This window comes from Enhydra lutris, unplaced genomic scaffold (assembly GCF_002288905.1).
Source record: "Enhydra lutris kenyoni isolate GAN:26980312 unplaced genomic scaffold, ASM228890v2 scaffoldscaffold40, whole genome shotgun sequence".
NCBI classification, from domain to species: Eukaryota; Metazoa; Chordata; class Mammalia; order Carnivora; family Mustelidae; genus Enhydra; species Enhydra lutris.
Window position 1 is genome coordinate 6,519,792 of NW_019154124.1, and position 25,637 is coordinate 6,545,428.

A 25,637-nucleotide genomic window follows, 5' to 3' on the forward strand; every position below is an offset into this window, starting at 1 on the left:
GGAGATACAGAGCCGAGATGACTCCTTTGAGAAAAGCTGAAATGAGAGTGAAGGAGACAGAGATAGGAGCATAGCACCCAAGGTGGATTTTGTTTGTTTTTTTAAATAAGAAAGACTTGAGCAAATTTGTAGATTGAGGATAATGTCAATGATGATAATAATAAAATATCTGCCATTGATTAAGCTCTTATTTGTGTACTTGATACTATACCAAAACCTTACGTATAATTATTCATTTAGTTTTCACTACAGACTTACGAAGTTGAGTTGACTTTTGTCTTTTACAGCTGATGAAACTGAGGCACAGATTGATTAAATATGACTCCAAGTTACAAAGTGAATTAGTAGTAGAGCTGGACAAAACAAAGAAAAAACAGACAAACGAAAATACAGACTCAAATATAGAAAACTGGTGGTTACCAGAAGGGAGGTGGGTGGGGAGATAGGGGAAATAGGTGAAGGGGATTAAGTGTACACTTATCATGATAAGCGGTGAGTAATGTATAAGATTGTCGAGTCACTATACTGTACACCTGAGACTAATGTAACATTGTACACTAATTACACTAGAATTTGAAAAAAAAAAAAGTAGTAGGGCTGGAATACAAATCGAAGTCCACTTGTGATGTACCTGACGACAATATTAGGCTGAGCCAATTAAGACGGAGAAATAGAGATTATAAAGGAAAGAAAGGTATAGCCGATGCTTTAATATCTAGGACAAGCTAGGAGAGAATATATTTGAAAACACAGGTGGATAGGTTTGCCCTAACCAAGAGGAAAGGAGGACTTCATTTTTGAGATTTCGGAAAAGAAGTTAAGGGTAGTTGTGACTGCAGATAAATGGGTCCATTGACGTAGAGGATGAGTTCAGGTGATTTAATTTTGTTTGGTGAATGAGTTAGGTATATGGGAAAGCTAAAGCTTAATATAACAACCAAGGGGAAAAATCAGACAACAGTGAGTGACAAAGCATTGTTGAGAGCTCAGTTGCATTTGAAAACTGTTTCAAACGGCCATGTTGTTTATTTCTAGCAGAGAAAGGGAGAGTGTGTGTAGGAGACAAGGATGGCAAGGGTTTATGCTTTCAAGTTTTGGCCCCCAAAGACGGCCATTTATCAGGATAAGACCAAACCAGTAGGTAGTGTCATAGAGGCAACAAGAATCAAATAGGTTAATAACCACAGTCACTGTGGTTCCCTGTGCACACCCACACAAACACCTAATTGTTTCCTCATGCTGACCCCCTTCCACATTAAGTTCACTTGGTGAAAGTTCTTACTTCCCTTGGAATGTCCTAGAATTTCCATGTTTGAAATTTTTTCCATATCATTACACGTTGCCCATGAGTCATGAACCCTTGTTAAACTTTCAGCTCTAGAGTAAATGTTTCCTTCCAGTCTCAGTCACCACCAAGGCAATTCAGTAACACAATTATCTATTGTGAAATCATATTTATGAACTTCATGACATTATTTCTAACCTTTCCTTATGTATACTCTTTGACAATTTCAGTTGGGTCTTACACTCTATGCCTTAGATCCTGCATTTTTAAAACATGACAATCTTGGTTTCTGTGCCCATTTGTATCATGCAGTGTGAGAACAGCCATTTTTTCCATGTTCATGTTGATAAGTGAAGCATTTCATCCTCTAGAATTGAGTCTGAAGCATTTCATCCTCTAGAATTGAGTCTGAAGTTCCCAACCATAAGTAGACTCACTTATGGAGACATTTTACAGTTTCACAGAAGAGTCACTGTTAGATCTATATTACATCCAGATTATGAATTTTATTTTTGAGAAGGCTAGAATCCATTCTTCACAGTTTGATCTTTTTCTTTTCTTTTTAAAAACGATTTTATCTATTTATTTGACTGAGAGAGCACACAAGCAGGGGGAGCAGCAGGCAGAGGGAGAGGGAGAAGTAGGCTTTGCGCTGAGCAGGGAGCCCGATGCAGGGCTCAGTCCCGCGACCCTGGGATCATGATGTGAGCCGAGGGCAGACGCTTAACTTACTGAAGTTAAGCGTCTTAACTTACTGAACCACCCCTGATCTTTTAAAGACAGACTTGTTTTTAGAAGAGTAGACCAAATAAAAGATAGCTTATCAATCTTCTTTCTAAACATCAATGACTTAAATTTTTTCAATTTATGTAGAAACTATAAAGGTATACCAGATGTTTCGCCCCGTCAGCTTTCTTCATCGGTTTGTAGGCATCAAAGGCAGTTTGGCTACTGGGGTGACAGAAACAATAAATAGGAAGGAAGTCTCTCCTGCCTTCCTGCTTTTTCTGTAGTCATAAAACCTGCCAACATGTACCCGTGGCCCACCTGCCATTGGGTTGCAAATAACTGGTATTTTAGAAAAGATTCAACTTAGTACAACTGAGTTTTCATTAAGTCTGAGCTAGAATCTGGTTGTATCTGCCAGTAGGATCTGAACGCGGCCCTCTCCAGTTTGAAATTCTGCTCTGAATCCCTACTGTTTACAGCAATAGTTTTCAAGCATATTTTAATAGCATTTTATTATTAAAAGCAATACATGGTTTGGAGAAAATTAGAAAATACAGATAAGCAAACATAAAAATATAAAAATCATAAATTCTTTTGACCCAAAGAACATAATTTTATCATCTTAGTTCTTAGCTTTCTAGATCAATACCTTATCAATATTCACTATTTGATGAATTGCCATCATATTCTCCTTTAATTCTTTAAATATGGTTTCCTTTCATTATTTGGACATATTTATAATAGCTGCTTTGAAGTCTTCATTAATTCCAACATCTGCACCCCTCCCAGAAGAGTCTTTGCCCTTTTTCCCCCCCTATTTCTTTGAAGGACTCATAATTGTTTTGTTGATAATTGGTCATTTTAGATAATATATTGTTAACAACTCTGATTTCTGATTCTCCCAAGGCTTCTTGTTGCTGTTGGATTTGTGTTACTGTTGTTCATTTATTTGTTTAGTGACTTGGCTGGACTAATCTGTGAAGTGTGTCTCCCTCACAGTGTGCAGCCTCTGATGTCTCTGTGTAGATATTTTCTTCTTTCTTTTATTTTGAACTTTGTCCCACCCACCTGAAGAGGTCTTTAGCAATAAATAGGAAGGTGGGGCAGATGAGCTCTTCACTGGCTGCTAAGGCTGCCCAGAATAGCTCTTCCACACATGGGGATGGGGTAATGGGTGCAGTTCCTGGTTCAAATGCCACGGTTGGCTACTGTTCTTACTGAGTTTTGGATTTTGTTAAATAGATACATCTCTATATTTTACCTGTCCTTAGGTCCATTAAATGGTTGTGTTAGTTACTTTTGATGGTTGAGTCAATGTTTCTTTGAGGGAGAAGATTCATCAATCTCTTCAAATGACCATTCTGGAAGTTCCACCCCCGGAAGTGGTCTATAATTTATAATCTTACTCATCTGCTTTCACTTAGAAAATAATTTTAGAGAAAATAATGGCATATGGTTATTTACTAACAATAAAACTACTGAGTGGAGAGTGAGTGTTCTGTACTTTCTTTTATGTCTATCTTCTCAAACAGTGAGTGCCTGGGGGGAGGACCTAGGTCACATTTGCTTCTGTTTCCATTATGCAGGGCAGTAGATGAGAGGTAATGTAATTTCAGCTTGAAAACAAAATTATAAGTACAATATGTGTTTTTAAACATAAGAGTCCATAATTACCTTATCCAATGATTTACCTAGAGTAGTTAACTTGTTGCCTAATTATGAGGCCGGTACCCACATGGTCTTCATATTACATGCACACACATGTGCATAAACATATGTGTGTGAGAATAAACATATTCTCACCCTTACATTTTCATAATTTTTTCCCAGTAATTTTTCTCCTTTAAGAGGGCCCATATGCAAAGCTTTTTTTTTTTTTTTTTAACATATTAGGCCTTAAATGCACAGTGCTGATGTCTTACACTGATTTTAGGAACTAGTGAAAATGTTTGTGATCTGAAGTAAATTACATATTAATTCAAAAATGCAGAAAGAAAACTGAAGAAACAAAATTAATGTGTTTTATGAAATATCTATAAAATGTACCATGAGGTCAACCTATCAATAGCAACTCAGCACTTAAAAAATTACATGTGAATTATATGTAAGGTGGCATATTAATACATTTCAAAATATTTGATATAGGAAGAAGTAGAACCTCCTCAAAGGGCTTAAAAAATCTCCTTTACCCAGTGTGGAGGCTTCTCAAAAAGTTAAAAATAGAACTACCCCAAGATCCAGCAATTGCACTACTAGGTATTTACCCAAAGAATACAAAATTGCTAATTCAAAGGGATACATGCATCCTGATGCTTATAGCAGCACTATCAACAACAGCCCAATTATCGAAGGAGCCCAAATGTCTACCGGCTAGTGAATGGATAAAGATGTGGTGGGTATATACAATGGAATATTCCCCAACCATAAAAAAGAATGAAATCTTGCCATTTGCCATAACATGAATGGAACTAGAGAGTATTATGCTAAGCAAAAAAGCTGGTCAGAGAAAGACATATACAATATAATTTCACTGGTATGTGGAATTTAAGAAACAAAACAAATGATCATGGAGGGTGGGGTGGGAAGAGAGAGGACAGCCAAGAAATAGCGTTTTCAGTACAGAGAAGAACTGATGGTCACCAGAGGGGAGATGGGTGGGGGGATGGGTGAAATAGGTTACAGGGGTTAAGGAGGGCAGGGGCACTTGGTGCGATGAGCGCTGGGTGTTCTATGTGTTGAATCCCTAAACTGTACACCTGAAATTAATATTACACTGTATGTTAACTGACCAGAATGCAAATAACTAAAAAAGAGAAATCTTGTTTACCGTACGTCACCCATATATAGAAAATCAGGGTTGTGAGGATGGGGCCCCATATCTGGTAAGTCCCTTGCAGAAGACCTCAAACACTTTCACGAAAGAGAGAAGGTTCCACGGTGCATATTATAATGTTTTTTCTACCCTGATTTGGGTAGAGAGACATGAAAGCCCACTGTGAAGACGCCAACCTTCCCATCTCATCAGTTTGCTTGCACGGCATGTGCTTGCCACGTAGTTGCACTGTCCTGGGTCTCTACTGGCTGAGGACACCGTGAAGAACAGGTGACTCAGGCACTTTCCTCACGGTGCTTATACAGGTGGTTGGGGAATCACGTAAATATATTTATTACTACAGATTGTAATATGTTATATGTTATGAAGTACAGCATTCTTTTGGGGTCAGTGGTGTGTGTGGGTGTCTATCTTAATTTAGAAGTCAGAAAAGGCCTGATTGTGGATTGATATTGAAACTGAGGTTTGGGGGCGCCTGGGTGGCTCAGTCAGTTAAGCATCTGCCTTCGGGTCAGGTTACGATCCCAGGGTCCTGGCTTCAAGCCACATGGGGCTCTCTGCTCAGTGAGGAGCCTGCTTCTCCCTCCCTCTGCCTGCCATTCTACCTACTTGTGCGTGTGCTCCCTCTATAAAATAAATAAATAAGATCTTAAAAGAAAAAGAAAAAGAAACTGAGTTATGAAGAAAGAATTGGAGTCAGAGAAAAGTGGGAATGGCCAACATGGAGGCCCAGGGCAAGGACAGAGATTCATGCATTTACGGAAATAAAAGGAAACCAGTGTGGCTGGAGCATTAAGAGCTTGAGGAGTGGGTTTTGAAAGGAGACTGGGAGGTAGCAGGGTCATACAGGACCTCAGGGGTCATCTCCAGAGTCTTGAATTCTGTTTCACTTGAGTCTTGAAAATTCAGCATAGCAAAACCTTGTTGGATTTTTCAAAAAATCTCCCTGGAATGTAGACAGATGGGGGCCTGAGTGGATGCAGGGATGGGGAGGGGGACAGTGGGAAGTTTTGCAGTAGTCTAGCTGAGATGGGATCGGACTTGGACGAGTGGGGCCAGGGAAAGAAGATGAAAACAGAGAGACTCAAGAAATATTTTGGAGGTAAGAACAACGAACATGGCATTGGTAAACACAAATCTTTTCTTTAGTTCCATTTTTTGATACTATGTCAGTAGCAGTTCACTTAAAGTCAAACCTAACACAAAAATGCTCATCGCATTATAGTAAAATGTCAGCATTTCATGTTGTACTCTGATGTCTATTACTATTTATCCTGTAACTCAGAGGGCAAATCAAACGTTCTTTTATCAGAAATGAAAAAGGAAAAAATAATATCACTTTATGTACCAAATAAACTTGCATGCTTTTTTGATTGTAGAGGCAGAGAAACAGTGGGACAGGGGAACAATCATGGATTTTTGGAGCTGGACCATTTGGGTTTACATTCTGATACTGCCTTTAACCAGCTCTGTAACTTTGAAACAAATCACTTAACTTTCTCAACTTTAGTTTAAAATGGACATAATCCCTACTTCACAAAACCTTTCTGACAAAGAAATACTTGATGTACAACAGTTGCCCGTAATAGTTGCTCAGTAATTATTAGTTCTCTCAACTTACAGATAGCCATTCTAGTCACCTATACTATTCAGGCTGCTTGCTAAATCTAGAAGTATATTTTTTAGAATTGGAAGAATTTAGCTCAATTCCTTCCCTCAATTTACAGATGAAGAAATCATAGTCTAGAGAGGTAAGAGTCTTGATCAGGAGCATAGAGATTACAAGAGGCAGAATAGAACCATTTTCTCCAAACACCCAGCATCTTTGCAGTGCACCATATTGCCTGGTATGTTTCCTCTCTAATGTTGGATGGGAAGATTTTATAAGATATCCCTATATCCATTTTGTCTCTGCTTTAAGCATAAGAAGGGTGATGGCTAACAGTTATCTTGTATTCTCTTTGCCAGTTACACAGTATGGGAAAACTTCCTGGAACCAGAATGGCAGAGTTAAAAGCCAAGTACACCTTGCTGCATGACACCGTGGTAAGGTATGTTATTCATTCATGTGGTGACATCTTTTACCATATTTGTATTTCTCTCTCTCTCTCTCTCTCTCTCTCTCTCTGTGTGTGTGTATGTGTGTGTGTGTGTGATGGGATCTATCTTATTTTTTATTCACCCAAAAGCAGGCCTCAAGGCTAAGGTTTGAGTTCAACTGGTTTGAGAAATGATGCCGGAAATTTTCAGGGGAGGATGGGGAAGTGAGATGGGGAAGAGAGGAATCTAGCCAGGAGTGTGCTTCTCTGTAAGTTTGCCCTGGGGCCGACTGTCTCACTAAGGACTCTCTAAGGGTGTGGAACACACCTCTGAACTCTCCCACCAAAGGGTGAGGAAATTGGGCTATTTGCCCATTGTTTTTCCATCCCTTGTTGATTAACAATTGTTCCTAGGGAGGTGATCTCCTGGCACTTCTAGCAATGCCCCCTGAGAAGCCAAGCAAGTTCCTGTGGCCAGAGAAAGCTCTCAGGCAGAGGAACACAGGTGCTGTCAGTGTGTATGGTAACTGTCCACCAAAGCTACAGATGACCCCCAGAGTGGTCTAGGTGGGGAGTGGGATTTGGTGTGACACGGACATTATTTGCTATAGGACACTCTTGTAGGATTCTCTCTCCCCATCTCTCTCTACCACTCAGAGGTATAGGTTCAAGCACAACCCCAGCTTACATCTGCTGAGATGCTGGTCTTCTCACCCCTTCCACCTACCCGAGTCTACTCCCCTTAGCCTCATCACAGTCAGCAGCAGGTGAGAATAGGCTTCCCCAGGATAATTCCACAAAGTTTTCTAAGCACCTGCTATGAACCACTGGGAATCAAGGAGAAGGAGAATGAAGAAAGAAAGGAAATCTAGTTCTGTTGCTACTTCTTACTATTCCCAGCCTCCTTCTTCATTTTCCCCACAACCTCCTGCCTCATAACCCTGTATGATGTCCTCACTCAAAGCCAAAGAGAGACAGCAATGAATAGAAACTCCATCCTGCCATTCCCCATCCATCCACTCCCCCATCTTCAAACATTAGCCCTACTTCATTCTCTGCCCAGAGTCCATTTGGCTACTTTGAGGATGGGAGCCTGGGGGGGAAGAGTGAAGCACCAGAAGGAGAGCAAGGCTACATTCTTACAAGCTCTTCATTCTCACTCCACCACCTACTTACTCAGCTCCACCCATGTTCCTGACTCCTCCTCCTGGCTCTGGCTCTGGATCCTCCTCCTCTTCCTCGATGCCAGCCTCCAGCTAACTCCTCACCCCCATCCCTCATGGAGACTCCATTTCCCACAACTGGCGCTACTGCCAGTGTGTACACATAGTTCTCAAGACTCAGGAACTTGGAAGATTTAGATGGGAAGGCTGGGGTAAGCTTTTTCAACATAAACGGGGGAGAGGGACCCATGCAGTTCTCAGGGCACGCTTTGTGGGGTGCTGATTTGGCTTCCTCCTTCCCTGGCCCACAGTTCAGTTCCCTAGGCCCCAGTGGTGGACAGCAGTGTAGGACCAAGGCTATGGTGTTGTTTCTTCCTACTTCCAGGTTGTGTTGCAAAACCCTTACTTCCCTTCTGCTACCCACATCTTACCTCCTCTTGACCCTTTAGTTCCCTCTCTTGTCATTACGAACACCAACCACCCTCTCCCACTCCTGTGTGCTGGGTGAGAACGGCATGAGGACACACTCTCCACTCTTGCTGCTGAGGTTTTAGCGTGGCAGGGACAGACTGCAAATGCTGAACTGAAACCCACTGAGTTTTGCATTGGAACCACGTTATAGAAGTTAAGTTCTCTTCTGCTGACACTGTGTTTTAAATCCACATGGGTAAATTAGCATTTGTGTTCTGGTTAGAACCCTAGCCACCTTGTCCACTTTTTTTCTGGGGGAGATCAGACACTGTGGCACAAGTCAATGCTTCACGACTCCACAGGTGAAGACTCAGATTAAGGTAACCAGGCAACTTTAGACTGACAAGCAAGGAAATGGAATGGTAAGAAATAACTCCAGCTTTCATTAATAGAAATTATCCGTGTTATCACGGTCGCCACTATTGCTATTTGGGACCTAACATAGTGCCTGGAACATATTATGTCCCAGGAAATGTTTCGCTGGATGTTATTGAACAAATGACATGTTAAAGCCAGAGGAAATGGGTGGAGCAGGTGACTTCAGTCGAGACAGCCTTGATCAAATCATTGGGCATCTCTGCACGTGAGGAGACCCCTGAAGGTTTCTCTTGGTGAGGAAGCTTGGTAGGGCGTGCACCAAAGAGCAGTGCTGGCTTTAACACAAGAAATGGCGCCAGTCCTGCTTCCATAGAGGACAGGTAGCTAGTATGAGGCAGCTGGGTTTCTGAGAAAGATGAATCAAGTCTGCTGATGAGGCTGCAGCTGCCTCCAGCTTGCAGCAGAGGTGGGGGAGTTTTAGAAGATTCCACCAAGTCTAGTTTCTGTGTCCATTCAGATCTGCTTCTTGCCAGATACTGAACCTTTTTTCCTAGACAGAGACAAGAGCTCCCAGATAGGGAATCGCCCTCAACTGTGACATTCAAGTCCAGCTCTAGCCAGACATTGAAGATAGGATCAGAACTCTGTAAGGTAGTTGAGGTCCACAATTTTATAGGAGAATTTTTCTTCCTGGTTTCCTAGTAAAGTGTCACTAGAAAACTTTGCTCTTTCTTAGTTCACTAAGGAGGAAGAGATTTTCTTACAGTTGGGTCAGGAGAACTCAGGAATTAGAGAAAGCCAGCATTGCTGGGGCATTTGAAGGGAGGACCCATTCTAGTCCCTATCATCAACCCGCCTGCCAGTCTGGGAAGTCATGATTATTCCTCAGAGTCAAGTACAAATACCATATTCTCATCCAGCTCAGTGCTCTGTCTCTCCCACCGTCTTGATCTAGACACTAGTGGTAGTACTTGTCACCTGGTGCTTTAGGTGCCTAGTCCATCCATTCCCCTTGTGAGACTATGAGCTCCACTCACCTCCAGTACCCAGTACAATACTTGGCACAAAAATGTCACTGAATTGAACTGAACCTGGGAATGAAAGGAACCGGGAGTAGTGTGGACATGTTCCTTCCTCTCCCTGCTACACCCCCAGGCGAGCTACTACGGGTGTTAAAAGTACCTCCTTCTCATCATTTGAATCTCTGTTTCATGGAACCCAGCACGCAAGAGTCAGAGGTCCAACTTCTAGAGGATGCCAAACGTTTCACTGAGCAAATACGGCAGCAGCAGTTTCATCTGCAGCAAGCCGATGATTTTCCTGAGGCGTTCACCACCGAGGTCTCTAAAATGCGAGAACAACTTCTCAAGTATCAAAATGAATATAATGCGGTGAAAGAAAGAGAGTTCCACAATCAGTACAGATTAAATAGGTAAGTGCACACTTCTCTCATCAAACACACTGAAGACAGAGTGGAGCCAAGCTCTTTCCACATAAACGAAGTCAGAAAAATGAGACTGAATTCGGAAGGAATTTTAGGCACAGTGAGTGGGAGATGGCAACGTTCAGATAATTAAAGCCTAGCTCTCTCCTTGGTTTCCTAGAACGGGCCATTCCTGAACAAGAAGGTTACCCAACTTCTAGAAAAAAGCCCAGGTGACAGGGAGACGCCCTCAGGAGGAGATCCCTGCTTTGTTTTCCCTGCGTCAGGAAAGCCATAAACTGTAGCCAAAGAACACACAGCAGAGAACAAGGACTGGGCACACGCTCTCAGCCTCTCTCGCCCTGATGGTGGCTCCATGTCCTTTCAACAATGCCAGACCATGTGGCTGCATGGTGGGCGCCTACAAGCATCTGCAGGCAAATCCCTGTGAGCCGAGGGTCACAATGTGGCTTCCTCTGTTTTTCTAACATAGCAACATGGGCCACATATTCAACCTTATTCTCCTAAACTATTCCTCAGGATCAAGAAAGAAAGTAATAATAGCCTTCGGAAAGACACAATTAATTACTCATCCGGATTTAGAGGATGTCATTCAGTGAACTGAAGTAGATATGTATTGCTAGAAGGCAAATGTTCCTTCCAAAATCTCCAACATTCCTCCTGCAGAGAAGTGAGTCAGTGGAAGACTTTGTTCAGCAAACCACACTCTCTAGATCAAGTTTCAGAATAACTACAATCCAAGTTTTGTGCTCTGGTGTGCTGGGTGCTGGGTCCTGAAGAGAAAGCCAAATTATCACTCCTGGAATTTGTTACCTTTTAAGGTGGCAGAACTTTCTCTGAGTATTTTTAAGAGTGGGTAGAAATTTCCGACGGAGTGAATATAATTCACTCCTGTTGAGAGCTGAGCAGATGACTTGAGTGACTTTCTGAGGACTCCGTAAGTCCTTAGTTTTGAATCCTCTCATTGGGGTCTGTCTTTTCAACGGGGGGGATGAAGAAGGCTAGCTGACTCAGGAGAATTATATTTGGGGCAAAAAAAAAATCTGAGTTCTTTTTTGTCTTTCAATCTAAACTTGTTTCAGGCTCACAGTGAGATCTATAAAAAGAAACCCTAGCTATTTGTGTGCTCTGTAAGCACTCTTTCAGTTGAGAAAATAATGAAATTAAAACAATTGGTGGTTGTTCATTAGTATTGAAAATATGAATGCTTGACATTTCCATGAAAGGGTAAGAGGAACATAAGTCAGTTGATATTTAAATTGTTTAAGATTTCCAAGTGTCCCTGCCAAGGAAAAAACCCCAGCAACACCCAGAACCCTTGACTTTTAGGTATAGACAGGCAAATTGTTCACTGAGTTACTTGGGATGGGGAGGGGACCATCCACAGTGACCTACAGTGAACGAGAACATTCAGGACGCACATTTGCAGAAATGTTTGGTGTGTATTGTTTTTGGATTTGTAACACATAATACTCTAGCTTGAGCAGACTCCCTCACAGTCTCAAATATTAGCAGCTCAAGAATGAACAAACTTAGTTTCATAGAAACAATGGTAATTCCAAAAGGAATATCACCAGGAAAGAATTATAGGCTGTATTTCATTGGCTTTAATATATTTTATATTACATGATACAGAAACAAATTCACTCAATATTCCCTCCCCAGGAAAAAAGTAGATATTTCCATCCCCACCTAAAAATAAAGAAACTAAGCCAGTGAGAGAAACCCATTCATCCAAATATACCGATGATACTTTTCAGATCAGCACAACAAACTCATTTTATTCAGGGTCTAAATAATAAAAACCCTAATTAGCACCCCTCCACCCCCAGTATCTTTAGGAACCTCTGAATCATTGGCAACTATGAAAAATAATATATTTTTCAAATGCTCTAGAGAAAAAAAATTTACTCTATAATTTGGTTGATTTTCTCATGTTTCCACACAATATAACTCTTTAATAAATACTGATGGTGATATAATTACAGGGTCAGTTAATAATTAAATGCCACCAGAGTTTTGGTTTTGAGATTAATACTCATTGACCTCTTGAATATGCAGTTTAGGAAAGACTATATAACCTTCTTAAGTAAGTTAAATATTATAAATAAGTAATGGAGTAATTAAATAAATACTATTGAGAACTTATTTTTGAAACAAAGCAGAAGTCGCTATCTTTCTAACCACAGTCTGAAAAGATTTTCCAATATTCTATTCAGCCTTTTCCTTGCCTTTGTTTTGTTACCTTTTGGGGCTTCTCAGCTTTCTAGTAATTCCTCAGTTCTGGACAGCAAATAAATTGTGTCTTTCATGCTAAATCTGAGGCATTCTGACAAGTCTCAGCCATGGTCAGTGATCGCTGTCTGTCATGGGTAGGGATGTGGAGACTGGGGACACCTGTGCTGCCTGTGCACACAACTGTCCCTCGATGTTGGCCATGGTGACTCTTTATGCTTCCTAGCTGGTTCCCACCGTCCCCATGCTGTCATCCAGGTCTGGGTGGCTGTTTTCCATTCTTAGTCTAGTAGTAACAGCAAAGTTGGAACCAAGAAACAAACATCCGGCAAGAAAGAACAAGGAGTATTTTGGCGATGCATCTGCAATTCCAGAATGTTAGCTATGACGGAGGGGCATCTAGGTCATCAGGATTAGTAGGAAGGAAAAACCCACAGCTGGAACAGATTTCACTCTCTAAACACTTTTTTTTTTTTTTTTTTAATGTTTCCTGCTTTCCCCGTAGAAACCAAGAACAGAATGCGCTTAGGACAGGTTTTGCAGGGTGTTGTCTTCATAACTCAAAGAGGATCCCCTGACAAACTTGTTTAAAAGGTAGCTTCAACCCTAAAACTAATGACTCCAATTTTTGTCCAAGCCTCCCCACCCCGGACAAACTCCCTCTGTGATTCTGAGACATGTCGAAGTTTAACAGCTGTTGGCCCCAGAAGTGGTTCTCAGCCCTGGCTATATGTTAGAGTCACCTGAATCTTCCATCAGTGACCACCAGCCCACGCTTCAGCACCTCCTGATGGGAGAGCACAGCCGCCCATCTCAGCCCTTTCTGGCTTTGGACTGGCTGACTCTTAGATGTTTATTGCCTGTACTGGTTCAAAAATTTACCTCCTGCGATTTCTACCCATTCAGGCTGGAAGATGCCTCCTGCCCATGACAACATCCAGGGCTTCCTTTATTGTCTCTTCACTCATGAGTCCTTAAAACCAAAACCCTTTGATGACATGGTTTCAGTCAGGACTCTCTTGCTACAGAAAAGAAAGGAGTGTGGAGGAGCTTTGACCCTGCAGCAACCCTGAGTCTACAGGAAAGCTGGAAGTGTCAGGCAGATTTAAATTTTAATGTCAATTTAAAAGGTTAAGACTTAATATATATCAATAGGCACAAAAGTGGTTTTCCTTTATTTCAGTAACGCCATGCAAAAAGGAGAATCTAAAAGAAAAAAAAAAAGAGAAAGAATGCATGAGGATATTTACTACATTTTTTTAAAGTGAAAAACTGAAAGCAATCTAAATTCTAAAAAAATAATGGATATTTAAATAATAATGTATGCCAGAGGCTGGCAGCTTGATATTGAGTCAGAGCTAGGTTTCTAGGCTTGAATGTCAGTTCAGCCTTGACTGTGTGACTTTGGAAAAGGTGCTTTAACTCCTGTTTCTTCATTTGTACAATGAAGAAAACAATACCTAGTTGGTAAGTTCTGAAGTTTAGAAATGATGCGTGTAAATGACCTGATACAGAGTTACTGAAAGACAGGTGATATTTAGGATTATTTTATTATGCAATATCTACCCACTAGGAAACTTTGAAACTATTAAGTTATTAATTATGAAGTCTGCAGATATTTTTAATTGTGAAGATATTTTTAATTACATGTTTGGTAAAAATGGATTTAATCATATGTAAACATTTTGTAAATATTATTAAAAGATACAAGAAAAGTAAAAATGGTCAACTGTGGTGAATGGGATGGGATTATGAATGATATATTTCTCTATTAAATAGGAAAATATGCATCCTTTTAAGGAAAAAAATCAGCTTTTCTTAATAAAAAACACATGATAGAAATGTAACTAGTTTAAAATGTCCTAAAGAATTAGTCATCTTATGTTTGTTTAAAGAAAAGACCATTTTGTACTTATTTACAAGTAAAAGCTGTAGAGTCTTCTATTGTGGGAGAGCTTCATGTTATCATTTTTGGAACTCAGGGACATTAAGGCGGTCTTTATAACCAAAACATGGCAGCACTCTACCACCCCCTGGTGGCAGGCTGGGTGAGGTGTAGGACCACTCGGTTGGAAGTGGCGTATCGTCAATTTGTACGCAAGCTCTAAAAGTAAAGGCATATGTATTCAAAACTCTGACCGTTCAACTTCAGCCTGTGGCCCAGACAGCTGACCTATATGAAATTCCATTGGCACATACTTATTACGCTAACCTTAGTTTATATGATTGCATTTAATAAAAATTCCTAAAAAAAAAAAAAAAAATAACACCTGGTGCGCATGCGTCTTTAGCTCCAAGGTCCCAGACCTGCTGGCTAACGAGAGCTCCTTATTTGATGGAGCCAGAGGAAGGCACTGCAGTAATCCAGGCAGGCACTGGTTCATTGCAAATAGTATAAAAGCAGGCCCAAGGCCAGCCTGGGAAGGGGTCAGAGTTCAGGGAGGAGGTGCTGCTGGCGAGTAGCTGTGATGGGGTGAGGCAACTGTTCTAATGGATGGGTGTACACGGTGTTGTGAGAGGAGAGGGTGGGTGGGGGGAGGCCCCTAACCAGGAGTCACTGAAGCCATCATAGAGAATGGACGCCAGGTGACCTGGCAAACAAACATGGAAAGCACACTCTATGAGAAAGCAGAAGGTTATTACTGCAGAAATAGCTTACTCTTTTGTACATTGTCAAACTTGTTGGGTTTTGTTTGTTTGTTTGTTTTTTACAGCTTAACAGAAGAAAAGAACCTCATAATAAAGGAATTTGAGAAGATTCCTAAGCCAGGAGTGAGTCTTAGATGGTCTACAGTTTGTTAAATACAACTGGTTTCAAACATCCCTTTTGATAAATAATGTTTATCACAACAATCGTGCTCTGAGACATTTGAAAGATCCAAGAGTCTTAAGTGTGGATAATACTAAAAGGAATAACTTCTGGAATGCACACAGTGACGCCTACCACAGACTTCGCTATCTGACCTCTAATTCAGGCTGTGTTTAGTTGGACAGTATCTGCTTTGTTTTTAGGGGGAAAAAAGGATTCTGTGGTTGGCACATAAAAACATTATTTTTTGCATAACTGTTACTCTCAGAGCTTCCTGAAATCTCAAGCTTATTATAAGAAATTTTCATGAAGGAAATGTTTCACTTATCTATTCCTACATAACAAACTGCCCCAGAACTTAATGGCTTAAAGCAGCCAACATTTCTTTTTATTCCTTTTTTTTTTTCCCCCACAGTTCTGAGTTCTGGTCTGAGCTGGTTCATTTGGGGCTGGGTAGTCTAGGATGGCTCCACTCACAGGCCAGCCAGTTGGCAGGTTAGCTGGTCTATGATGACATGTCACCAGTTAGTCACATAATGGTGGGGGAGTCTCTGGCCTCAAGAAAAAGACAAACAGCCTCAAGTAATGGCAAATCCCAACACACAAGACTTCAGGCATCTGCTTTTGGAATATTTCATTGGCCAGAGCAAGTCACACGGCCAAGTCTAAACTCTAGGGGTAGAGAAACAGGCTCTTCCTTGTAATGAGAAGAATGACAAATACCCCCAGGAACAGGAATTGGAGTCCTTTTGTCATGCTCTATCACACAAAGTAAAAAGAAATGTCATTACACTTTGCACTGTTGCCCTCTTCTGAACAACTGTATTTCCAAAGTGTGCTGTTGGTATTTTAATTCTAAGGCACAAAAACCTGTTCAGCATAGAGTAAAATACTACTTTTTATTGGTGTGTTTGTGTGTATGTATATATGTGTATATATATATATACACATAATATATTATATATATACATATATATACATAATACATTATATATATAATAGTGTGTAATATATATTTTACACTATTATAAAGTACACCTATCATTTACCACACAGATTTTATGGGGAAGAGCATTTTGAATTTTAGTTCCAGATCATAGGATCACTAATTTAACCCTCTCCCAGCAGCAGTAGAGGAGGGAGAGATGCAGAAAGCCCAGAGCAAGTTTAATGGATCCATTCACTCAGTCATTAATAATGTGTAGATTTTCTGTGTAGGACTTCTCTCCCATAAATAAGTCAAACAATCCCCAAGGGAATAAAGATGTGTTATGACTCTGGGGTGGAGGGCCTCTGGGCAGAATGAGTTAGAGAAGTAATACCAATAAGAAAGTGGGGGATTAAGGAGCACAAAGGGTTGGGTTTTCTATATATGAACTCCCTAGTCTTTAATTCTCACATGGGACTCAGGTTAACCATTAGCCTGATAGTCAAAGATTATTTGCATCTAATGTCAAATCACAAGGCTGCTAGAAAATAGGCTGGAAAAAAAAAAAAAAAAGAAAATAGGCTGGAAATTTTCACTAATGTTTTTTGGGTATGAAATAAAAATTACCTCAAAGAGGACACATTTAAAATGCAGGATAGACAGGAGCACTAGTTAAACACACACACACACACACACACACACACACACACACAACTATGACTCTAATGTTAAATGTTTAATATATGACATACAACTGTCAGAAATCATTTTTGTATGTAACCTTGTAAGAATCATTCATGAAGCTCAAAACAGATATAATCAAAATGGTGCATAAAATTATTTTTTATTTGATTTTTGGGTAGACAGATACTTGCTCAGGCTCTATATAACCAATTTTGATGACTTTTAAAGGAAATGGAGAAGAAGATGAGACTATTGAAAGAAAGCACTGAGGAATTACGTAAGGAAATAATGCAGAAGAAACTGGAGATCAAAAATTTACGGGAAGATTTGGCATCTAAGCAAAAGCAATTACTAAAGGAGCAGAAGGAACTAGAAGAACTATTGGAATATCAGGTCAACCTAAAGGTATGCTACTTACAGTTCATAAATGCTTAAGCATTGTGCCTGCATGGATGTCCAGACGCATGGTTATCAAGACTAAGCCCACAGGTTTGACAAAGAGGGGCAGCATCACACCAACTGGAACGTTTGGTGTTGTGACTGATCCAATCCAACTACACCTGGGCTCTAGGAATTCACAGAAGACCTGAGAGTGTTTGGTAGTCCTTCCCTAATGTGGAGCCCTTGACCCAGGGAAAAGATCTCTCTAGGGGCACCTGGGTGGCTCAGTGGGTTAAGCCTGTACCTTCCGCTCAGGTCATGATCTCAGAGTCCTGGGGTTGAGCCCCGTATTGGGCTCTCTGCTAAGTGGAGAGAGCAGAGAGTGGGGCTCTCTGCTCCCTCTCTCTCTGCCTGCCTCTCTCTGTCTACTTGGGATCTCTCTGTCAAATAAATAAATAAAATCTTAAAAAAAAAATCTCTCTAGACCTCACCAAGCATTTTGGCATTAGAATTGAATATGGTTTCACTCATATGTGGAACATAAGGAATGGCGTGGAGGTCCAGACAGGGAGGGAGGGAAAGCTGAATGGGAAGAAATCAGAGAGGGAGACAAACCATAAGAGACTCTGGACTCCAGGAAACTAACTAAGGTTACAGAGGGGGCGGGGTGGGGTGGGGGCAGGGTAGCCAGGTGATGGGTATTGAGGGCACGTGTTGTGATGAGCACTGGGAATTACATGCAACTAATGAATTATTGAACACTACCTCAAAAACTTATCATGTGCTATATGTTAGCTAACTGAACATTAAAAAAAAAAAAAGAATGTCACAAACACAATCACTTCTTTGAAGAGCAACCAGATGTATATTTGTATAACTTTATTCTTGTCTATTTGATTCCACTCTATTCCCTTCTCCCCATGAAAGTGATGAAGACTTTGTTTATGCATTTATGTTTTAGGAGATCATTAAAATTCATTTTACTTTGAAATACATATAACTCTCAAAAAATGATTTAAATAACCTAGAGTTATTTTAAAAACAACAACAGCTGAGACTCATGGCTTAAAGGACAATTATGATTACTTTAACCTCCTTTTCCTTAAGGGTCTTAGAGCAGTCAAACAAGGCAGAACCAGCTGCTCCCTGCAGCGCAGCACCTGAGCAGAGACAGATTTGCAAGGTGCCCCGCAAAGCTAAAGCTTCAGGCCCTTCACTTGCATGAACCTCTTCCAAAGCTCTGTGCCTATTTAGCGTTTTTAATTTTTACTTTTTCTTAAAGAGCCCCCCAACAAATCCTAAGAGTCTCAGCCTTAACATAACTTAAGGACTGAGCAATATCCCAGGGAGAAATACACTACACGGCCATGAAGTGTACAACTTCCACGTGTGTGTGCTACCCCAGGCCCCGAAGTCAGTGCGATCCTCAGGCAGGAAGGGCTGTTCCAGAACCCTGCTGTGTACATGAGGTGCTTGAGGCTAAAACTCAACCTTCTGTGAAGCCACAGAGCCTAGTAGAAAGTGGTTCTAGACAATGTTACCTTCTGATCTCGGCCTTACTGCTTACTAGCTGTGTGACTTTGGCAACATTATTTGAATTCCCTCCGCATGAGTCTTAGGGCTCCCTAGGAGCAGAGCTTCTAGTACTCAGACAAGTATTCGTGGAGGGAGGGCACCAAGGAGAATCTGATAGGAGAGGGAGGGAAGTAGCACAGAGCTGGGAAGGAGCTGCGTCAAAATGTGTTTTCAGGAGAACTCTAGTCTCAACCTAATCCTAGGAGGAACTCTAGACCACAAATGCCATCCAGAGGTAGAGGGGATGAGCTGTTACATCACCACATCCATTAGTCATTGGTCACAGAGGGCTGCCTTCTTCCCTCTACTCCTGACGAGACAGCTCTTCTCAACCAGGGCAATCCTACAGAGAGGAGAACAAGCATGGGCTCTTAGCAGCCAAACCCTGGAACCATGAAGATGGGCGGACAGCCATAAAGGGAACAAATAGCACTTCTTACATTCTGCTACCTATTTTAAGTTTTGTTTTGTTTTGTTTTGTTTTTTTAATTTACTTGAGAGAGAGAGAGAAAGAGCACAAGGGAGGGTGAGGGGCAGAGGGACAAGAAGAAGCAGGCTCCCCTCTGAGCAGGGAGCCCGATGCAGGGCTTGATCTCAAGACCCTGGGATCACGACCAGAGCCAAAGGCAAATACTTAACTGACTGAGCCACCCAGGCATCCCCAGCTACTTCCTCTTTAAACTGCTAACAACCACAACTATCTTATATAAGGTCACTGTGAGTATTAAATGAAATAATTAAAGCACCCGGACAGTGCAGGACAGACAACAGGAATTCTGTACATTGTAGTTCTTTTCTCTCTGTTTAATTTTCTTGTCTTAAATACCTCTGGTCTAAGACTACATAATTTAACATGGTTCCATTTTTTTGCTAGGATGAAGTGGTCCACCATCAAGCTGTTCCTGTACAAATTGGAAAAGAGATAGAAAAAACAACACGCAAAAAAGTGTATGATTTAATATTATTTTTAGGCCCTCCCAGCCCACTCTCCCCCAAGTTAGTGTGCATGCTAAGAGTATTACTCATTGAACACATCAAATTACTATTATAACCTTTGAAATATCTGCATTTGGCCCTGTCTAGGTTGTGTTTATCAAGTTCATTAGAAGAAAGTAATGCAGCATATTACTATCATTCATAACACTTAGGTCTTAATTTGGGGACCATATTCTTTTCCCAACTTATAAATGGAATCTGCGTGGAGAACTCCAACTGACTTTAACAGAGCTATGCAAGAGATGTTATTTGAACTGTGTTGAGTTTCATGCTCTGAAGTGTGTGAGCCAGCCAGAAGACTAAAGCCCAGATGACAGCAACACTTTCCTTTGCCAATTATTCACATGGGGGAACACCCCTGAACATTCACAGTAGATTTGGAGGCAGAAATCATGGAGGGAATTCTCAAGGTTTAGAGGAACCCAAAATGATATAGATAAGTGAAGATACGAAAATTCTGGAGAAACAGTATGATTGCTCTGGTGAGGAGGAAAAAAAAGCAGGCATTAGTAACAGTTCAAAAAACCATATCACCACCACCAAAGTTGAAATATTCAGGGAGGCTGGTCAGTAGATCCAAGGAGACGCTGCAGTGGGGATCTGGGGAGAAAGGGAGGAGGTGGGACAAATCACTCATTGGCACTCAGCGGAGATACCCACCAGCCCATGATCTTCACCCCACCTCTAAATTCATCACTAGCTCTTCTGTTGCCTTTTCAGGAAGTAAAATAGGTAAAGACAGCATGGGCTCACACGTGTGTGCATGGGCGTGTACACATTTACCTATGTATCTGTACATGTATGTATGTATCCCCCACAGAGAAATGGAAAAGAAAAAAATCGTCTTGGAATATGAACTCAAAGAGCTAAATGACTCACTAAAGAAAGTTGAAACCAAAATTAACTGTATAATGGAAGAGAAGGAGGATGTAATAAAGGAAGTTGAGAGCAAACGAGCCTTACTTGAGATCAGAGAACGAGAATATAACCAGTTGGTCAAGCTCCTGGAATTAACCAGAGAGAATGAAGCAACTTCACTAACTGAAAGGTTAGTAACATTTCTGTGTATCTGTCACCCAAACTTGTCTTCAGTTTATATCTGAGGATTCAACACATAATCTCAAACAGACTTATGTTGATTCAGTTAAACATTTTATAAATTTTTAAATAGATTTTTACCATTAATAAAAAAATTAAATAAACTATTTCCAAATATTTTTCTCACCCTTTATTCATCATTTTCCTCAATTTCTGATGACTGAACCTTAAGGACACTATGTGTTGTTTTTTGGTAAGTTTTTGAAATGTGCCTCTGAAAAGTGTATCATTGGAGGATGCTATAGTTGGGAGATTTTTCCTAAAGATGAATGGTATTTCTGAGGTGACCATGACTTTCTCCTAGTGGAAATAACTTCCTGGTACAGTTACCTGGGAAGGTGTTAATCCCTATTTTCAAATTAAATTTCAGCCTCTGAGCCTCTGTATCTGCTGAGCTTTATTCCAATTGCGTTTTTTATAAGACTGTGGGACTCTAAGATTCATTGAATCTTGGAACACTGAAAAAATAAAATAAAATAAAATGTTCAAATGCCCCCAACATATTATAAATAACTTTTCTTTGCAAGGGTGATAGAAAACATAGTGCTGATTATGGGCTTAACTATCCTCTCATTAAGAAGGTCATTAACATTAGGATTTTGTAAATTGAACATTCATTAAAGATGTATTTTAATGTTAAAAAAAAAAAGACTGTGGGACTCTAAATGACACCAAACAAAGTTGCTTTTGGCATTATTTAAAATCTGATTCTCATATGAGGATAGTTTCTGGATGAATATGCTGAGCGTGCGGTCTTGAAAAACATGAAAAGCAGTTGATGACAAATCTCTTTCATTTTCTCTCTTTACCTGGAACAGAGGGATCTTGGATCTCAATTTACGAAACTGTCTCATTGACAAGCAAAACTACCATGATGAACTTTCTCGTAAGCAAAGAGAAAAAGAACGAGATTTTCGAAATTTAAAAAAGACGGAGCTGCTCTTGAAAGTATCCTGGGATGCCCTCACTCAAACTCAGGCACTACATCAAAGACTTCTATTAGAGGTGGGTGCTCTACACCACTTTTTGACTTTTCAGGATCAGTGCTACCTCTTTGAAGTAAAAATATTTTAAGAAGTTGTTTTTGCTATCAATAAAGAAAAGGAAATCAGAGAATGCTAATTTTAAAATGCATCAAGCCCATCATAGAGGCTCTGTCTTGCAATGTTTTTCAATATCTTTTTGCTAACCCAAGGTTAGAGACATGACTTGTTTGGATCAGGCATCAGTCTGGCCAGGGGAAGCAGTCAGGCCATCGGTTCTGGACAAGCTCCAGGGTTCACTACAGAGTCGGACCAAGTGGACTACTGTCTTGACCAGTTGAAAGAATCATATCCAGAATGATGTCATTTGCAGACTGTAACAGAGAGGGACTAGATCAAATTAGGTAAATATAGATGGTTAGTTAGCCTACACCTGCAACAAGCCAAGGGCCACTAGAACCCAGACTACCTGGCTAATTCCGTACAGTATCAGGGATGTACTCCAGTCAGAGGATGCTCAAGATAGCTCTTCCCTTCTGTCTACTACCTTTCTGGTCCTCTCTCTCCCACTCAGGTGGTACTCCCTGTGCTAACTGACCAACCACTGCTGGAAGGCAGTAAATCCTTGAAAAGACTGCATCCTTTGGTGGAAAAGAGATCAGTCTCTGAGATGAAGCCACTGGGTGTATAAAAACCATACTCATTCTCTTCGGTACTATCATGCTCTGGGACCTTATGGAGGCTCATGATCTCAGAAACTTAAACAGGAGTTTCCAACTGTGGTAGACACTTCCAATCCTAACCTATGCTTAGTTCTCTCCTTCCAGGTGTATAGGAAGCGTCTACTGTCTTGCATCTTTGCTGATGAGCAAAGTCACATGACTAGTTCTGGCCAGTGGATTGTGGACAGAAGTGACAGGTCATCTCATTGCCAGTGTGAGACCTCTAGCTCTTTCTCCTCTCCTAATGCAGTTGTGGAAGTACCTGAGGATATGGAAGTGCTACAAAATGAAAGCAGCCCAAATGCTCAGCCAGTAGTGGTCTTGGACCATTGCCTTGACTAGCCACAGGCCTTGGCAGAGCAAGAATTAAGCCTTCATAGTTGGAGCTATGATGGCTGGGGATTGTTTCTGTAGCATAACCCAGCTTCTCGGACACCAATCTTCAGCAAGGTGTGGACAAAACTGGTTAGGGTTAGGAGTGTGACAAATGGCTAGGTCTTGGTCCTGTGGTCAGATGGTACTCACAAATCTGTTTTTTTTTTTTAATCTCAGTGGGCAAAATGTGCTCTTTACACTTTTGCAAAACAAACAAAACAGTTATTTTATGTTCTCATATACCTCTAGCATTTTTATTACAGTTCCAGCAGGTAGATTAATTCTGGCATCACTGTGAAATCTCTTTAACTTTTGAAATGTTTTTTGCTTTAAAAGCTTACTTTGTCTGCTATTAGGACGATATAAGTTATACTAGCTTTTTTGGGTTAGATTTTGCATGGTATTTCCTTTTCCATCCGTTTACTTTCACCCTTTCTGTGTCCCTACTTAGATGTCTTTTACATGCAGCACATACTTTTTAATATCTGGTCTGAAAATTTCTACCTTTTAGTTCTTGTATTTAGGCCAAAAACATTTAATGTGGTTATAGATCTTCCTGGGGTTTTGTCTACTCTATTACTATTGCTTTCTCTTTGTCCCATCACTTTTATGTTCCATTTTCCCCTCCTATATTTCCTTCGTTTGGATGAATTAAACAGATGAATTGTCCTATTTCTATTTCCAGTTGTTCCATTTACCACATTTTAGGTTTGCTTTAGTTAGTTTTGCATTCTCTTTCCATTCTTCAGCCTAAAGTGGTTAGCCTAAAGTTGACAATGTTCATCTTTGACTTTGATTGGAGTCCGTATAGATTAATCATTTACTGCTTCCCAGACAGTGCTAGAACCTTTGAAGACTTTAACTCTATTTACCTTTGCAACTCCTATGCCTTCAAACATATTTTTTAATACAACTTTTCAAGCTATTTTTGTTAGGAGAACTGGTTTACTATAAGCTATGCCATCTTAGCCACTGGTTTACTATAAGCTATGCCATCTTAGCGCATTATAATAGTTAAATTGGAATTTGGGGCAAAGACAGCCCCTGGGGCTATCTTCTTATATTGAAGAGTGGGAAACTATAAAGCTGGTTGGGAGCTATTTCTGATGAGAGGCGTGCCCCTATATATTGACCTGGCTGGACACAAATACATAAGGAATGGCCTTGACCCAATGGGAGATTGTAGGAGAATGTTCACAAGTTGTTCAGATTTTAATAAATAGTAGCTATTTATATTAGGGCACTTCACAAAATAGCACCCCTTGAACAGAAAACTAACAGCATTGTAAACATATTAAAGTCCTCTTCTTTTATTGGTTTCGCGAAAAATCTGTTTTTGCCCCAGTGCAGTTTGTTTCAGTGAGAGATTATCTTCCTCTGTGACCTTGTGGCTTATAATTAGCCCAGCCACAGTCCTATGCCGGCTGGCAGTACTTGAAAATAGTCACTCCCAGCATGAGTGAACATTTCAGCCTTGCATGCAGTCCAAAAAGGAAAGAGATAAAAGGTAACTATGAAGGCCTCCGACTACTTTTCAGACTTCATTTCCCCCTAGAGACAGTTGTTTTTATTCTCCTGTGGCTTTTGACTGTAGAGACTCCAGAAATTCAAGCCACAAACCTCATGAAAGTTTGAAATATTTTAGGAAAGTATCAAAGCCTTAAAGAAACTGAGGTTCTTTTGATATCAAGTAATTGGGATGTTTACTGTGACAGAATCATGTCTAACTTCTTAACTTTTATGGATGTTTGTTCATGCATTGAAACTGTCTGGAAGAACAGACACTAGACTATTAACAGTATCTCCTGGGGAGTAGTATTTGAAGTAAAGTTAAGGGGCAGATGTTTAATTTCTTACTTTATACATTTTTTTTTTTGGTTTGGTTACAACAAACACATTTTTTTCCTAAGTATGAAATGTGAATCTGTAAAAACCCAAACAAAGAACTAAAAAAAATAAGCATACAAAACCTGCTGATAGATATAATTTGGGGCTGAAATGTAATGATAAATATCTCAAGTCACCCCAATATTAGAACATAACTAGAACATAATTAGACTCAATTTGGCCAGAAGTAACAGAAATTCAATTACTATGGCTTAACTAGGGGATTGTTCTATTCATATAATAAAAAGTTCAGAAGTAGGCCCAGGATCCTCTTAGCTCTTTTTTCTGTCATCCTTAACATGTATATTTTGTTTCAAAGGTCAAAAGACCTTCCATCTTTAGGATAAGATCAAACGAAAGTGGGGAAGGGAGAGAATAAAATGCATATGGTAGATGACTCGGTTGACTCTGTTTTTTTTTTTTAAGATTTTATTTATTTGATAGAAAGAGAGACAGCAAGAGAGGGAACACAAGGAGGAGTGGGAGAGGGAGAAACAGGCTTCCTGCTTAGCAGTGAGCCCAATGCGGGGCTCCATCCCAGGACCCTGGGATGGTGACCTGAGCAGACATGTAACAGCTGAGCCACCCAGGTGCCCTGACTCTGTCTTTTTAACAGGAAAACAGTCACTGCCCCAGGAGTCTTATCCAGCAGTCTTCCATTTACATTTCACTGGCCTGTCAT

General features: G+C 40.4%; 1 protein-coding gene across 1 annotated transcript in view; it reads left to right on the forward strand.

Moving 5' to 3' along the window:
- Window positions 1–25,637, forward strand: part of LOC111155203 (coiled-coil domain containing 146) — a 115,614-nt gene that overhangs the window by 67,836 nt on the left and 22,141 nt on the right. The window contains exons 3-9 of the mRNA XM_022515300.1: window positions 6,816–6,898; window positions 10,061–10,270; window positions 15,232–15,289; window positions 17,167–17,343; window positions 19,769–19,842; window positions 20,711–20,938; window positions 21,807–21,993. Coding sequence (XP_022371008.1) covers window positions 6,816–6,898; window positions 10,061–10,270; window positions 15,232–15,289; window positions 17,167–17,343; window positions 19,769–19,842; window positions 20,711–20,938; window positions 21,807–21,993 — 1,017 coding nt within the window. The remainder of the gene's footprint in view (window positions 1–6,815; window positions 6,899–10,060; window positions 10,271–15,231; window positions 15,290–17,166; window positions 17,344–19,768; window positions 19,843–20,710; window positions 20,939–21,806; window positions 21,994–25,637) is intronic.